The 12,849-nt window shown below is 37.0% G+C and overlaps 1 protein-coding gene across 1 annotated transcript in view; it reads right to left on the minus strand.

The window, feature by feature from the left end:
* The window catches only part of LOC306862958 (uncharacterized protein), a 110,128-nt gene that overhangs the window by 52,190 nt on the left and 45,089 nt on the right, over positions 1-12,849 (minus strand). Inside the window, exons 4-9 of the mRNA XM_079406073.1 lie at positions 8,761-8,835; positions 7,483-7,575; positions 5,050-5,179; positions 4,874-4,911; positions 4,637-4,777; positions 1,632-1,658 (exon numbers count right to left, since the gene is read on the minus strand). Of these exons, the coding sequence (XP_079262199.1) occupies positions 1,632-1,658; positions 4,637-4,777; positions 4,874-4,911; positions 5,050-5,179; positions 7,483-7,575; positions 8,761-8,835 (504 nt within the window). The remainder of the gene's footprint in view (positions 1-1,631; positions 1,659-4,636; positions 4,778-4,873; positions 4,912-5,049; positions 5,180-7,482; positions 7,576-8,760; positions 8,836-12,849) is intronic.

The raw sequence follows: 12,849 nt of genomic DNA on the forward strand, positions 1-12,849 counted from the left end.
TTTTTCCACATCCTGAGGCTGCTAGCAAAAAATCTGTTGCAGTTTCACTTCACATCGAAAAGCAGAGCTTTCACAAAGGCTATATCAATTATAACAATATAAAAACTGAAAGAAAAAAAAAATCAAACACTAAAGTTTTCTATGTTTTTGAATGAAGTCTCTTCTTCTCACCAGAGCTACATTTATTTAATCAAAAATACAGTAAAAACAGTCAAATATTGTATTATTACAATTAGGGGTGTGCGATATGACGATTTCTGATCGTGGACGATAAAAATGTCTCCACGATCTGCTTTTGAAGAAATATGGTAGTATCGTGCTGCAGCGCACATTATATCAAATACAGTTCTGGCTCCTCCGTCTCTATATACTGTACAACACCACATACAGCAGTAGAGTTACTCTGACAGGACACTGCACTTATTCGCGATCGCAGAAGTACATTATTTGCACACAAGCCTTGCTGGTTAAATGTTTAATTCGCACGCGGTCTGACGTGTGCTGTTTCTGAGCGCACACACCTGAAGCACGCGCACTAAAAAGCCTGTCTAACAGCGCCTGATTACTCAACTAACTTATTTTTTGAGCTAATACTGTCAAAACACACAAGGTTTACATACAGACTCAGTTGGTTATCTCTAAAATAAAAGTAAATAGTTAAGAGAGAAACAGATGCGTGTCTGTATATTAGATGGGAGCAGGTCTTAAAGAGACAGGACACTAAACATGCTGTCGCCTGTCATTAAAGGTATAGTTCACCCTACAATTTAATTTCTGTCATTATTTACTCACTCACATGTTTCCCAAACCTCTATTAATTTCTTGTGCTGAACCCAAAAGAAGATATTTTGAAGAATGAGGGTAACCAAACAGTTGCTGGTCCACATTGACTGATAGCAGGAAAGAAAAATCCTATGGAAGTCACTGAGGACCAGCAACTAAAATAAAAATAAAACATTATGACAGAATTGACAGACAGATGACAGAATATTTATTTTTGGGGGGACTATTAATTTAACGTTAACAAAACAACAAAACGCAAAGAGAAAAATCACTCACTATTCTTGACTGAAAATCTTTAATACAGTTGCTTTAGGAATCAGTCTATCTAGTGTTTTATATTTGTTCATTCAATTTCATTGAATGCTCTGCTAAATACACGTATTGTACCTGAAAATAAAGCACTGTTTGTTTTATTTGTATAGTATGTGTATTTGTAATGTGTATCTTTGTTTATCTTTGTGTATTTTTTAATAAGAAAGATAAAATGATGACAAAGATTTTTATCTTTGCCCACTTTGGCCTAAATATCTGCCATGTCTTTTTTTTGTTTTTGTTACCTTGAAAGGCTTTGTCTTTCTAGTTTGGCTGTAATGCTCAGACAACTTGTAAAACCAAAATAGTAAAACCAACATGACAAAGAATCGTGATAAAATCGTGAATCGTGATATTTAAAAAAAAAAATCGTGATATTATATTTTTCCCATATCGCCCACCCCTAATTAAAATTTTTAAAAAGCTGTTTTCTATGTGAATATATAGTTAAACTTATTTTTTTCCAGATGTTTAGTAGTTTAGGACTCTCAAATCATATATTTCTACACAGAAACTGTGAATGAGATGAGACTCACCGGAACTGCATCTTTCCCTGGATCACCCTGTAAGAGAACAAAATCAGCATTAATACAGCATATGTGTCTATTTGTCCATTTCTTGTCATCTGAGACATGCTGGAAACAGCTTCAGCTAATAATGATGTGTGTGAGAGAAAATGAACACCTGCAGTGCCAGATGCCACCAAAAACTATTCTTTCATGATCAACACTACATGTGCAAAGCATTGATTCACTGATTCAATCAGTCGTTCACAAGTGAAGCTCAATAATGATGTGATTTACCAAAGACAGAATCAACCAACCACAGAATGATCTGATTCTGAGCATCGACTGCAGCGTTTCCAATCAATCCATCCATCCATCCATCCATCCATCCATCCACCCACCCACCAACCAACCAACCAACCAGTCAGTCAGTCAACCAATCAACCAATCAACCAACAAGCAAATTAATCAATCAATCATTAAATTAATTAATCAATCAACCAATCAACCAACCAACCAACCAATCAACCAATCAATCAATCAATCAACCAACCACTCTATCAACCAATCAATCAATCAATCAACCAATCAGGTAACACATTTCGATAGTCCACTTTAGACATTCTACTAACAGTAAGTAACTTTGCAACTACATGTCAACTAGCAGTCATTAGAGTATTAGTAGACTATGCTTAATATCTTCTAACACTTTATTTTTATGGGTCCACAACATACAATATAGTGACTATCAGAAATTTTGCAAGTATACATCAACTTATTCTACTAACCCTAAACCTACCCTAACAGTCTACTCTGAGAGCTAGTAGACATGTAGTTGCAATTTAATGATAATTAGTTGACATGTAGTTAAAAAGTTACTTATAGTTTGTAGCATGTCTAAAGTGGACTATCGAAATAAAGTGTAACCACCAATCAACCAACCAATCAACCAATCAACCAACCAATCAACCAATCAACCAACCAACCAATCAATCAATCAATCAATCAATCAACCAACCAACCAATCAACCAACCAACCAACCAATCAATCAATCAACCAACCAATCAATCAATCAATCAATCAATCAACCAACCAATCAACCAACCAATCAACCAACCAATCAACCAATCAACCAATCAATCAATCAACCAACCAACCAATCAACCAACCAACCAATCAATCAATCAATCAACCAACCAATCAATCAATCAATCAATCAACCAATCAATTAATTATTCAATCAATCAGTTCGTCAATCAGTCAGTCAATCAATCAATCAATCAATCAACCAACCAACCATCCAATCAATCAATCATTAATGAATCAGTGGGCTATTTTTGTCTTGTTTTCCAATAAAGTAACAACCTTTAAACAAACATATCTGTACATACTAAATTGTCCATTTTGTATATTGTGTTTCTGCTATTTTGCACATTGTCTATTTTGTATATTTGTAAATTCTTCTTTTTATTATCTGTGTCCTGTCCTGTCTCTCTGTTGCACTGTGGAGCTTCTGTCACTAAAACAAATTAATTGTATGTGCAAACATACCTGGCAATAAAGCTGATTCTGATTCTGACGAGATACAGTACATTTATTAAAGAGGCAAAGCATTTTAAATAACAAGAATATGTATTAACCCTCTGGGGTCGACAAACGTTTTGGTGCATTTATTTTAAAGCCCCTAAAGGAACTTAATTTACTCAGCGAGTTTCAATCGTACAGATAAGAGTAATACATCAATCGAATCTGTAAAGGATATACTTTATTTGTATTTGCTATACTGTTCATTTCTGGAAGAAGACGCGCTGAGTAAAGGCTGGATTTCCCTCAAAAGAAGAACAATGTTTCATCCAGTAGAGGAGATCAATCTGATGAGTAAGTAATGTTTCTTTTTGCATTAGTTAACGTGTTTTTGTGGCATAAACTTGAACACGTTTAGTTGGGTTTTTCCCCAAAAAGGACAACATGATGAATGCTACGCATCTAACCCCCGGTTTCACAGACTAGACTAAAATATAAGTCTGAGCTGTTTCAACTGAAAGAAACTTGCACTGACTGATCTTAAAACATGCCAGTGCCTTAGTTTTGTCTTAAGATGCACACCAGTAATGCTTTTTTCTAAGGCAAGTTTATAAAAATTACTTAAATGTCCTAATTGAACTATGGCCTAATCCTGGTTTAGGCTAAACCCTGTCTATGAAACTGGTTTATTATTAATCCTCTGTTCACAAATAGATTTTAATAGCATGCTAAACAATAATAATAATGTTTCTCAGTTATAAAATATATTTTTTACAGTACAAAGTACATCCTTTTATAGTACAAAGCACGCATGAGTCCATGTCTGTAGAATCACAAAGGCTACTATAAAATCAAACATACTAGGCTATATGACTACCAAATCATAGTTGGGTTTTTCCCAAACTATAATTCCTGACTACAATGTTTGAAATTGACTAAAACATTTTGAATATGATTCAATTCATTTGTATTTAAATTTCTTACGGTGCGATGATGTTTTCATGCTCTATATAAAACAATAAAAGTAATATGAGAGTACATTGTAACATGATGAATGTCTAAGTATGTTTAGAACATGTATATTATTAAAAGCCTGCTCTGTTCAAAAATAGATTTTAATAACTAATTAAATGCTAAACAATAATAATTAGTTTCTCAGATATAAAATGTCTTTTTTTTTTTTTTACGATAGTACAAAGCTTGCGTGAGTCTATGGCTACAAAACCTATATATATATATATATATATATATATATATATATATACAGATGCTCCTGATATTAACATGCTCAGAAAACAGCTGTTTTACACTGTAATAATATTTCACAATAGTACTATTTTTACTATATTTTTTTCAGAATTTTTCTTTCAAAAATATTGAAAAATCTTACTGACCCCTTTTGAACAATAGTGTATGTAATAAATAATGTTGCTTTTCAGGTAACTGTAAAAACAAGACAAAAGTGATGATTTGACAGCGATTGTTGAAGATGCTGTTCTGGTTTACTCACAGGCCGGCCGTCTCGTCCTGGTTCTCCAGGCGGTCCTTGCGGGCCCCGGGGCCCTGGTTCTCCTGGTATGTGTGGAGCAGCAGGTCCTGGAGGGCCCGAGGGCCCTTGCTCTCCTTTCTCTCCCTTCTGCATGGTAATGACCTGAGAAAAACACAAGCAGCAAATACAGTCAGCTGTAATCATCACGAGAGAAAGCGTGAAAGAAGAAAACTCAATCTGTGAGAGAGACCCACTCACATTTCTGTCCTGAGAAGCTCCTTCTGATCTGATCGGCTCTGCAGTGACAAAGAAACACAAACAGATAGCATGATGCATATGAAAAATCTGCATAAACAAATCAGATGAAAGCTTGTTGTGTGAACTCTGGGCTCAGGGAAATATCAGACGACTGCTGAAATGAGAGAGAAGTTCACCTTTCGGACCGCTGATGATGATGATGTCCTCTCCAGAGCCTTCCTCCAGGTCCTCATCATCTGTCTCAGTGCTGAAGGAGGGAGATTCAGTAGGTGGCGCTCTCATCGGACCGGACTCCACATCCTCCGGCTAAACACCAAACAACCGAAGAAAATACAGAGAATAAAGCCTGAGCATCACTGATCCATCACACACACTCTGATCCTGGCAGATCAAGACTTCATGGCTTTTGGGCTTTTTAGGTCTTTATTTAGATAAATATTAGCATGTATAATTTATATTATAGATAAATAAAAAGAAAAGAGAAAATTAATAAAAAAAAAAAAATTAACCATATATACTACCAGTCAAAAGTGTTTGAACAGTAAGATGTTTAATGTTTTTTAAATAAGTCTCTTCTGCTCACCAAGCCTGCATTTATTTGATCAAAAGTACAGCAAAAACAGTAAAATGTTGAAATGTTTTTCCTATTTCAAACAGCTGTTTTCTATGTGAATATGTGTTAAAGTGTAATGTATTTCTGTGATCTGCAGCTGTATTTCCAGCATCATTACTCCAGTCTTCAGTGTCACATGATCTTCAGAAATCATAATAATATACTGATTTACTGATCAACAAACATTTCTGATTATTATCAATGTTGAACACAGTTGAGCACATTTTTTTTTCCGGATTCTTTGATGAACTGAAAGATCCAACGATCAGCATTTATCTGAAATAAAAAGCTTTTGAAACATTATACACTACACCATTCAAAAGCCTGGAGTCAGTATCATTTTTTTATTTTATTTTTTGGAGGGGGGGGGTTATAACTTTTTTTTTTTTATCAGGGATGCTTTATCATCACTTTTTCACATCAATTTAAAGACATTTATATTGTTACAAAAGATTTCTATTTCAGATAAATGCTGTTCTTCTGAAATTTCTATTCATAATTTTTTTTTTTACTGTTTTCAACATTGATAATAATCAGAAATGTTTGTTGATCAGTAAATCAGTATATTATTATGATTTCTGAAGATCATGTGACACTGAAGACTGGAGTAATGATGCTGAAAATACAGCTGCAGATCACAGAAATACATTACAGTTTAACACATTCAAATGGAAACAGTTATTTTAAATAGTAAAAACCTTCACAATATTACTGCTTTTGCTGAATTTTGGATCAAATAAATGCAGGCTTGGTGAGCAGAAGAGACTTCTTTAAAAAACATTAAGAATCTTACTGTTCAAACACTTTTGTCTGGACGTGTATATGGCCCAGTAAAATGCTCTGGTGAATTATAATGCCAGTCAGCCCAGTGGTTTTGTTGAGCTGTGATATAAACTAATAAATGTGTGTTTGTCTCCCTCTGCTGGACAGAGCCGCTCTCACATGATCATCTCAGCACTAAACAGCAGTGGAGGCTCTTCGGTAAGAGTTTCCTCTTCAAACCTGTTCACAGAGCTGCTGAGACACACTTTCACTAATGAATGGAGAGAAAGACCTCGTTGCTATGGATGATGTAATCAAGCTTAGTAACTATGTGCACAGTGATTGGCTGAGAGGGAAGGGGAGGGGCCTCTGTCAGTCAGTTCATCACAGAAATATTGTAGAATGAGGCATCATGTGGCCATATTCAAATCAAGTTATTAAAATAAAAATGTAATTTTGTTCATCGTCAGCCTCTTACATGTCTGCGCCTTGTAAGCAATTAGTGGATATGGATATAATCAGCTTTTTAATTAACAGAGTAGAATATTCGTGGCTGATAGTGATATTGTGCAAACGCAGAAGAAAACCAAACTGGACACAAGAACAACTGTCACTTCTTGCCCAACTTGTACATGAATAGAAGGACATAAATCATCACATATCAAGAAATGATTATAAAATGTTTATATTCTGAGGTGGATAATAATAATAATAATTTCTTACATTTTTATAGCACTTTTCTGGGTACTCAAAGCTTTACATTGTGAGGGGGATCTCCTCCAGCACCAGTGTGGATGGTTTGTGATTCTTTAGTGCATTACAAGTCTTCTTGACCAGCCCTAACTGTTCACAGATTTAAGAGCTGGTTTTAGTGCTTTGTAAAATCCTCTGAGGCGCCCATTATTATTAAGAGTTTCTCCTAAATCGGCACATCAGGAGCTACTGTTAGCCTTAAAGTGTTTAGTGAATGCATTTCAACACAGTCAATATCCCTCGCTGTGAGTGTTATTATAAAGACTATAGGCATAGATGATAAAGAAAAACGACTTCAGTTTCAGAATAACATTGAGAAATAGGACACAGAATATAATCAGCTGTGATCAGGAGATGATTCCTCCTCGTGACCCGTCGAGTCGAGTGAGAGATGAACGACTCTCAATGACACACTGTATCTTAAGTGTGTGTGTGTGTGTGCATGGACACACAGTCTGATGCACTGGCATGAGTCTCTCACCATCACATATTCTCTCTCCTCCACCACTTTCTTGACCTCGTCCGGAGTCTCTGTATCATCGTAGATGTCATCACCGCTGCTGTATCCGGACGCCTGGAATCACACACTCAGTGTTTACTCCCTGTTCATTAGGGACCGACTGTGTGTGTGTGTGTGTGTGTGTGTGTGTGTGTGGGTGTGTGGTCTGGAGACACACAATATTAAACTCAACTCACTCTCATTTAGACCGCACAGTCAAAACCATAAGAACAGACCAACAAATGCCTTAAAACTAAAACAATACCATAAACAGCAGCGTTAAAATAACATCAACAATACATAAAACGTACAAATAAAACTCATTTCACAACACAAGTACTATGTAAAGCATTTGAAACTAAATCCCTGAATGAAACAGCAGCTTTACAGCAAACCACTGAGCTGTAATGATGCACTGCAGCCACTAGATGACGCTGTTACTCTACTGTACTCTACTCTACTGTACTGTACTCTACTCTACTGTACTGTACTGTACTGTACTCTACTCTACTGTACTCTACTGTACTGTACTCTACTCTACTGTACTGTACTCTACTCTACTGTACTGTACTGTACTCTACTCTACTGTACTCTACTGTACTCTACTGTACTCTACTCTACTGTACTCTACTGTACTGTACTGTACTCTACTGTACTCTACTGTACTCTACTCTACTGTACTGTACTCTACTCTACTGTACTCTACTGTACTCTACTCTACTGTACTCTACTGTACTGTACTGTACTCTACTGTACTCTACTCTACTGTACTGTACTCTACTCTACTGTACTCTACTGTACTCTACTCTACTGTAACGCTGCAGTGAGTCTCTATCAGACCGAGGACTCACTTCTTCACACAGCCGAGATCGTGAGCTGATTTCACATCAGTAACGGGTTGGATAATGTTCTGAAGCATCAGTGGCACAAACTCTTCTGTTACTTCATGAACACTAGCAGCTTTAAAAATCAAATGTCTGGTTCCTCTCTTGAATTTGCATATCTGAAATAAATTATGCTTAAAATATTTTTACATAAATAAATATGCATATATTTAACATGACTTTCTGAGGTTGATGATCAAAAATGTTCTTTTTGGGAGCTTCTGATTTTGTGCCACATTCATATATTATATTTGAGCTATGGATGTAAAGTGATGTGTATCTCTTGTGTGTGTGTGTGTGTGTGTGTGTGTGTGTGTCAGTATGTGTGTGTGTATGTTGTATAAGTGAATCTGCAGATGGATCTGTTGACACTCACGTAAGGATCGTCCTCCTCACACTGTTCATTCGGAGCGCTGGGATCCGGAGTCAGCAGCAGCTGCTGGATCGAGCCCTGCACACACACACACACACACACACACACACACAGACACACACACACACACAGACACACACACACAGATTTCTGTAAACGTTCACTCTTCAGTCATAAATGGCCTGAAACTGATTATCAGATGAATGTGTAAAACTCAACCACTGCTGCTCTAAATCACTGATACACACACACACACACACACACACACACACACACACACGTTGGTTTTTGTGGTTTATGGGGACTCTCCATAGGTGTAATGGTTTTTATACTGAACAAACTGTGTGTGCTATTGCCCTACACCAACCCTACACCTAAACTTAGTCCTCACAGGAGACTTTGTGCATTTTTAGATTTTCAAAAAAACACCATTTAGTATGTTTTTTAAGCCTTTTGAATTACGGGGACATAGGCAGTGTCCTCATAAACCACCTTCATATTGTAATACCTCTGTCATACCCATGTCATTATACACATTTGTGTCCACATAAACATGCACACGCGCACACACACACATCAGTTCAGCTCTGCTCAAATTCAGAATCACACATCAGCCTGTCCTCCACATGTTCTGATCTGCTCATGAAAGGTCAGCGTCAGCTCTTGACCTTTGACCTCTGTGCTGAGGTCAGTGTTTTCTCAGCACTCTAACGAACCGAAGTCCTGATTAACACAGGCGTGGCTGCAAAGACTCTTGTGCAACACATTCAGAGGAAAAGCACCTGTTTTCCATTCGCTGGAGCAACAACAAATACTGCTGATGTGTGGGAAAGAAAAACAGAGAGAGAGAGAGAGACCTTGACAGACACCAACAAGACAATCATAATGAATCAAATCAAAATGTTGCATAATTTTAAGAATTTTCTTAAGCTATAGCACCCCATCGCTGGACATTGATTATAGGTGGAGCAACACTTTATAATAAGGTTCAGTTCAATAATAATAATAATAAATCTAGATTTCTGTTAATTTATAAACAGATTATTGTTTATTTTTAATTCATAATCATGCATAATACATTGACTAATGCTATTTTGTTTGATAAATATTTCATTGTTCAAAGTTTCATTGTCCATGATACCTAATTAAGCAATGCATGCATTAACTAATGTTAAGGAACTTTGCTTTAAAGTAATATTAAATCTATCTGTCCGTCCGTCCGTCTATCTTTCTTATTTTATGTCTCAGGTAGGTTTGCAAACTATCCCTTTGTAGGTGTATGGAAATAAAATATTTAAGACAATTTCTAACTAAAGTGACTTAAAACTGAAGACTGTTAGTAAAAGCAGAAGTGCTGGGGAAGCAGCTGGATTCTCTGGGTGTGTTCAGAGCCTCCAGCATCTGTGTTTCAATTAGTCATGTTGATTAGTGTGTTTCCTGCCAGACTGAATCAGCACATCATCTTTATCCTCAGAAACAGGAAAACAGAGGAAACATTGCCATGATTATCTGCACAAAGCAGGAGAATCCAATAAGTGATAAGAAGAGAATCCATCATTCTGAAAGTAAGGAGTTTCTGAGTCACTGATATTTCTATTCCAGTCCAGCGTCTGAGTCACCAGCTCTTACAAAACACACAGGGTGAGGTGAAGCGGATTGGGCAACACTTTCTATGAAGCCCGTATTTATTACATTATAAAGGTATTCTTAAGGGATTATAATGAATGCATAATGCATTATAAATAACTTTATAATATGTTGTATAATCTCATGAATATTCATAAGAACAGTTTTAATGTATTATAATAGTTACTTATTTGTGGTTATAGCTTTTAAGAGTATGATGATTTATAACACACAATGAACACGATCCATCATCTTAAATTACAATGGATTATATTTCTCATAGTTATAATGTATTATAAGTCTCATATCTTGCCACATTACTTATGTTACTTTACTTAAAGCAGACAAAGACCACTTTTTAAGTAATAACAATAACATTTTTTTCTCAAACAGTCATCAGATCAGATATTAGATGAGATGAATGTGTAATATGACACATTTGCTTTGAATTACTTGATTTTTTTTTTTTTACATATATATAATATCAGTTTGATTATTTTGATGGCACCCTTTAGACAGCTGTTGATAAGTTACTCTGCAACTACATGTCAACTAGCAGTCATGAGAGTATTAGTAGTGTGTCTGCTGAATATATTGTATGCGAACACTTTATTTTGATGGTTCCTGAACAGACAAACTGAATATAGGATTCTTTGCAAGTATGAACATTCTACCTACCCTACCTAAGTCTACTAATACAATTAGTTATATATAAACATATATATATATATATATTGATAGTGATTGATGTGTGTTTGTGGCCTGTAGACAGCAGCTGCAAGAGCTGTAATCCTCAAAGACCCGTTTATTCAGGCCATCAGATGAACAGTCTGTGTGTCGACTCAACATTTACAGACACCCAGAGCATATGCGGCCACACACACACACACACACACACACACACTCTCTCTCTCAATTCAATTCAATTCAGAAAGCTTTATTGGCATGACAAAAACATACATTCTGTATTGCCAAAGCATTAAAACAACATAGAAAATTTAGTAAAGCTTATAGAAAATAATAGTAATAATGAAACTAAATAAAAGCATTATTGCATAAACACATGGCTAGATATAGCAAAACAATGCTAACTGTTAATAAAATAAATAATGAATTATAATAATAAATAAAAAATTATACTACAGACATCATGTAACAACTGAACTTAGAAAACTGAACATTGTATAGATGATATAGATGTGTGTAGCTGTAATGTGTGTGTGTTTGTGCTGTGAGTGAGTGTGTGTTTATTGGCTGTTTGTTTCTCTCTGGCTGTCTCTCAGGAGATGACAAGATGCTACAAATCTTGCAGCTATATTACAACATTTGGCTTCTTCGCCAAGAATGAAACCGAGTTTTTGGGTTGGATTATATGTGCTAAATTGGGGGAATATTGTATTAATTTTGGGGTAGTATTGGTCTCTGATAGCTTTATATTTTGTGCATTCTGTGAGGAAGTGCAGCTCCGTCTCCGTCACTCCCAGGATGCAGTGCGAGCAGAGTCTGTCCTCACGAGAGAGCCAGGTCTGTCTGCGGCCCGTCTCTACGGCCAGACTGTGTTCACTGAGTCTGTACATCGTCAGTGTTTTCCTGAGTCTCACATCACTCACGGCGCTCAGGTAGATCGCAACAGTGTATTTTCGATTTAGGGCCGAATAACATTCCAGTTTGTGCTGGTTTTTAATGGTGTTTGTCCAATGGGTGATGTACTTGTCTTTTTCTGTGTTTATAATGTGTGTGGGCCGAATGTGTGTGAGTGTGCTGAGGCTGGCTGATCTCTGTGTGTGTGTGTGTGTGAGTGTGTGAGTCCTGAGGCTGGCTGATCTCTGTGTGTGTGAGTGTGTGTGTGTCCTGAGGCTGGCTGATCTCTGTGTGTGTGTGAGTGTGTGTGTGTCCTGAGGCTGGCTGATCTCTGTGTGTGTGAGTGTGTGTGTGTCCTGAGGCTGGCTGATCTCTGTGTGTGTGTGAGTGTGTGTGTGTCCTGAGGCTGGCTGATCTCTGTGTGTGTGAGTGTGTGTGTGTCCTGAGGCTGGCTGATCTCTGTGTGTGTGGTCCCTGAGATCTGGAGCGTTTCTGGAACATCATTACTCTAGTTTTTTGGAGGTTGACCGTCAGGGCCCAGGTCTGACAGTAATCCTCCAGCAGATTCAGGCTGTCCTGAAGCCCCTCTTCAGTGGGCGACAGGAGGACCAGGTCATCTGCGTAGAGAAGACACTTTATCTCTGTGTCGTGTAGAGTGAGACCTTGAAAGGGGGCGTGTTCTAATGTGTTGGCCAATTGGTTGATGTAGATGTTGAAGAGGGTGGGGCTTAAACTGCATCCCTGTCTCACTCCACGCCCCTGGGGGAAGAATTCGGTTCTTTGGTTCCCAATTTTAACCGCACAATGGCTGGCTGTGTACATTGATTTGATCAAATCATAGAATTTACCCCCTATTCCACTGTCGATAAGTTTTAGGTATAGTCC

This window comes from Barbus barbus (genome assembly GCF_936440315.1).
Source record: "Barbus barbus genome assembly, chromosome: 44".
NCBI classification, from domain to species: Eukaryota; Metazoa; Chordata; class Actinopteri; order Cypriniformes; family Cyprinidae; genus Barbus; species Barbus barbus.